The 4,999-nt window shown below is 39.5% G+C and overlaps 1 protein-coding gene across 1 annotated transcript in view; it reads left to right on the plus strand.

Annotated features, from left to right (window-relative positions):
• Positions 1-4,662, plus strand: part of LOC104871347 — an 18,535-nt gene extending 13,873 nt beyond the window's left edge. Inside the window, exons 5-7 of the mRNA XM_010637210.2 lie at positions 123-223; positions 3,601-3,708; positions 4,371-4,662. Coding sequence (XP_010635512.1) covers positions 123-223; positions 3,601-3,708; positions 4,371-4,384 — 223 coding nt within the window. The 3' untranslated portion in view covers positions 4,385-4,662. The remainder of the gene's footprint in view (positions 1-122; positions 224-3,600; positions 3,709-4,370) is intronic.
• The last annotated feature ends 337 nt before the right edge of the window (positions 4,663-4,999 follow it).

Genomic DNA, 4,999 nt, shown 5'->3' on the forward strand with positions numbered 1-4,999 from the left:
ATATATACAGAGAGAGAGAGAACATAATATATTATACATATATAGTGTGTGTAAATGTATGTGTCTGTGTGTGTGTGTGTATTTAGAGAATAAAGTGCTTTCCTTTCAATTTCCTCTCCCAGCTCTGCTCCGGAAACATGGGAGCTACATGAGAGCAGTATTACATATGTTATCGTCAGTCTGCCCTCTCCAAGCAGATGTTCATCCATGGATGTGCTAAAAGGTGAGACTACATCAGATTATGCTGGCTCCTATTTTATAAGTTTAATGGAGAGGGAGAATCAACATTTCTAAAGATGGATAAGTAGAACATTGATCACATGCTATATTTGAAATGAATCATGCTTACAATAAGAGCTATGAAAACCCATGGCAGTGCCTGTGGCTGACCTGGTCTGTGGCAGTTACTGGGTGGAACAGCCCCAGTGGAGGTGACAACGATGGGCTCTAGATCCCTCACTGGTTGGGGTCTTCCTCACTGTCTGAATGTTTTCCTCCAGGAGCAGTTTGCCTAGATTTTAAATATACTCTAGAATCCAATGTTGTTGGGAGATTTTGAGGGTAAAATTTAAACTATCATGGATTTGTGCCATATTCAGCATTATAATAATTGACATGGAAGCATTTTATTTTAAAAGAAGATTTTATTTTTGGTTGTGAAGTGGGAGCAGCTTATTACAGGTTGTTCTTTGCAACATAGATCAGGAAGAAGAAAGAGAAAAACAGTTGCCAATGTTTAAAGAAGCAAAAATATCCTTTATGGTGAATGATTTAAGAGCTGAGGGGTAAACTGTAGTTCACTTTTCATATGCAGGTGGAAAAATTAGGAAGTGGGGCTTCGGTCTAGAAATTGAATGTCCAACATTGATAATAATTAGAATGTAATGGATAAACACGTCATCTACTATGTCTATAACTGATCAGATGTAATTTCATCCTTGGATATTGCTTTGCTTATGGCTTCAGTAGGAATGGGACAGGAGGTTAGAATAAGGATCAGATTGACAACTGCCCGTATTAAGGAGTTTTCTCATTTCTCATTTTAAAAAGACAGAATTAAAAGTCTATGTGTTCCTGGTCAATTTAATTATCATTTTACTTCAGAAAACTCTTACGTATTATTAAGGGTAAATACTGCATCTCTATTTAAAAAGAGACAGCACAACTTTAAGTGAATAGAAGTCATTTAGTTCCAGTGTGACAGTGTGACGGTGTGCAGTGATGGGCTAGGTCTTCCCCAGACTTTCAGAACCTTGGGTTCTTTTCATCCTACGGCTCTACCACCGTTTACAAAGCTGAAGTTTTGATTGTTGGCTCATAAACAGTTGTGTTCATAGAAAGACAACTCTGTCCAAGAAAAGCAATTTGTCTCCAAGCTGGAGATGATTGAAGATTTCTGTGTATTGTTTCCATTCACATCCTTTTGACTCAAACCTGGCAACATGGTACATTCACCGGCAAAGGAAGAGTACTTTCTAGCTAGGAACTTGCATAAGGAACTAAAATTGTGCTCCATGCTCTATTAGTTGTTGATACACTTATTGTCAGTATTATTGTATCAATTTCTGCTTTGGGAGAATTAATGAAAACGTATCTGGGCAGTTGAATAAAGGCTAAATGTTTCTAACCATGACCTTGGAAGGGCTAGTGTATTGCCCCAGACTAGAAAAATGACTTTTCCCTTTCCCTCCTGCTCTGCCTGTGTTCTTCCTCAGCCATACTTCAACTTTTTTAGCTTAGAAACCTTGTGATCAATCTTAATTTCTATTTATAACACTAAATTCAATCTACCAGTGAACCCTCTATTGTCAAACAAAATATTCTAAACTCACCCGCCGGAAGCTAATTACTACCTTTGCCATTGACATTTTTGTCCAAGCCACCATCGTCTCTTATTTGTCATTTTTTTCCCAGGACAAATCTCGATCATATGCACTCGGGCAGGGACATTTATTTATTTAAATAGCTTCAATAGAGGTGAGGTAGCACTCCAGGCTTCTCAGAGTGCACATAAGATAGATAATATGGAGGTTTTCAAAAACCTCAATCGAGAGAGAGAGAGAGAGAGAGAGAGAGAGAGAGCGGGAGGCTGAGATGATTATGAATGGAGTCTAAAGCTTAGAAGAGGTCATGAAGATTTAGGTATTTGAGACCAGAGCACTTGGACAGGACTGTGAGCATCTGCCACAAGGACCTGTTGTCTCATATGACTCAGCAGATAATGCAAAGGCCCCACAGTCGGCACAAGACGCGCCGCGATCAGCCTCATTTCATTGTATCCTTCCGTGGTCCACAGCACAATATAAAAGATTGGGGCTCCTTTCCCCCTCCCAACACTCACAGAACAATGTAACTGACCTCCCTATATAACCAGGGTTATCTTGGGACCCTCTATTCTATGGGAATAACAATCAGAAGCACCATTCACCCCAAATAGACACGTTTGAACTGAAAGGTTTAGGTTAAACTGGAAGATAGTAAGTACACTAAACTGAAAGATCTATCTCAGCTCGTGAACTTAATTTGTTCAGATTCGGGAAATGATGGTCACGTTACTGTTCTTTCAGGAAAGATGGCTGTGGTCATCTTCATTACCAATGCAGAGTTTAAAAAATAAAACCCAAAATTTTACCAAATGCTTCTGTTTATGAACCAAGTTGTTCACAAACAAAAGTGTTCGTGAACTAATGTACCACTATATGGATGTGCATAGTATGTGGGTGTGTTCAATAGACGAGATCAACTCATTTACAGAAATTGAACACACATTTAGAAATAAGCTATTCATTTGGGTTAATAAGCATCTTCAAACATAAGATAAAAAAACTACTGCTCATGCACACTTTACTAGTGTAGTGACTGACTTCGCTGTTGCGAGAGAGCTAAGAATGGAGGAAAGAGACCAAGGACACAGACACTCACTGAGATGGTTCTGAGGCTACATAAGGAGGAGGACAGGACTCCTTTCTACTGAGTCAGAGTTAGAATGAGAGGGTGGGAGCCCAGAATGGATAATATTGCTGGGTCTTGTATCTAGATGTTCCCTTAAAGCTACAACAGTCATAGGGGTGCTTTCTGGATTTAGGGTGTGTGATGCTGGGATTAATTTGGGTGTGAGTGCTACCTGGATAGAATAAAAGGGACAGAAAGAGGGCTCCTGCTGTCACTTCCTTGCTACTGCAGTGCTTTGCTGCCTTCCTGCCATTTGCCCACCTTGAACTATTTCTCTTCTGTGATGCCCCTCTGCCAGGCCACCTTGCCTTGGAGCCAGCTGATTATGGGCTGAAACCTCTACAAACTGTGAGCTAAATAAACCTTTACCTCTTTAACTTTGAGTGTCAGGTATCTTGTCTCAGCACCCAGAAAAGTGACTAAGACAATAATGGACTCCATGAGACTACTAAAGTGCATCATAAACAAAACCAGCTCCAGGTACTTCTCTTTACTAGCAATTTTGGGAAGAGCACCTCTATCCCTCACTGTGGCTGACTAGTTCAGTCTGAAATGGTCCAGGCTTCCCTTGGTCAGCAGTCAGCAGGCCTTCACATGGTTTTCTTCTCTTGCCTTTTCCTTTACTGCCTTCCTTTTGCTCTGGTGAAGGAGGAGGAGGAGGAGGAAAGAAGACTAAGAAGACTAAGAAGAGGAAAAGGAGGAAGAGGAAGAAGAGGAATAAAACAAATGCATTTGCACAAGAGTCATGTTTCTCAGGTTATTTCTAAACTAGTCTCTGAGTAGAACTAAGGTGAAGATACTTTAATTTGGGCTTTCAACTTCAAATCCAGGTCAGGAAATTGCATAGATATAGGATATCTAGTTGCTGATTTGAGCATACCAGAGTACAATGTCCTATGCACTTGTTCTTCCTGAACAAAATACTCACGTTTATGTTTATTTATTTAATAAATAAGAGATTCATTTAGGTTAATAAACTCCTTTTTAAAATTAAAATTATAATAGTTATTAGGAGAATAACACCGCTCATAGTCTAGTGTAAGAGAGCATGAGTCTGATAAGGTTTCTAGGAACACCTAGTTTTGGCAAGGTGATATAATTGGGAATTTTTATTAGGTTGAAAAGAGTTAAGAGTAAGAGAGCATTGTGTTTGGGTGAGGATTGGGAGGGGAATAATGGGTACACTGAGACTCTGGCCCTGTGGAGGGGTCACTGACCAAATGAATGCCACTGGTCAATAGAGAAAGTGGGACATAAGAAAGGTTTAGGATACAAGTGGTCCCAAGGAATACTACTGTGACCTTTGGCCACAGGAAACTCTTTTAATACTTAACTATACAGGAAAAGTTCTTTCTCTATGTCTCTGATTTGGGAATTGCAGAAATGGCTGAATAATTTCCTTTCTTTTCTGTTTATAGTGGGAAGTGGATGATCTTACTTACTTCCTATCTCAACAATGATGTGAGATTGTTACTTACCTTCCCGAGAGAGGCTCTTGTTAAAGAGAGGAGCAGAACTAGGGAGAAGCTTGTTTCTGGAAAGTGAGGTGGAATCTGGAGAAGATTCGGGGACAGATTTCAAAATCCTGTGTGAATACATTTGACAAGGTTTTAAAAGCAGTGATTGAACCAGCAAGACTCTGAGATTACAGGAATCTAAATACAGCTAATTGTAAGGTCAGCTTTCTGTGTTTGACTGTGGTGGTGGTGTTTGTTTGTTTGTTTGTTTTTTAAGGCATCGTGCCCAGTTTGGAGAAAATGTCCAATGAAAAATAGGCGTCCTGGAATAAAATAGTTTCTTGGGAAGTAGGAGCAAATAGATTTCATTCATTTATTTGAATATGTCCATTCATTCATTTATTGTAATAGCCATCTTGAAATGATTCTGATTTCTCAGCCAATGAGCTAAAAATCGTCAGGACTAATTTAGCTGAAATTGCCTCCTGAGAACCGTATAAAAGGCATGGTTACAGTCTGTGTATTGATAGGTGTTTCTGTATTTTCCCTACATTTCTTGCTGTCTTGTTATGTCCTTATTGCACACCAGC

Source organism: Fukomys damarensis, unplaced genomic scaffold, assembly GCF_012274545.1.
Source record: "Fukomys damarensis isolate Sample0158 unplaced genomic scaffold, DMR_v1.0_HiC HiC_scaffold_3, whole genome shotgun sequence".
Classification (NCBI taxonomy): Eukaryota; Metazoa; Chordata; class Mammalia; order Rodentia; family Bathyergidae; genus Fukomys; species Fukomys damarensis.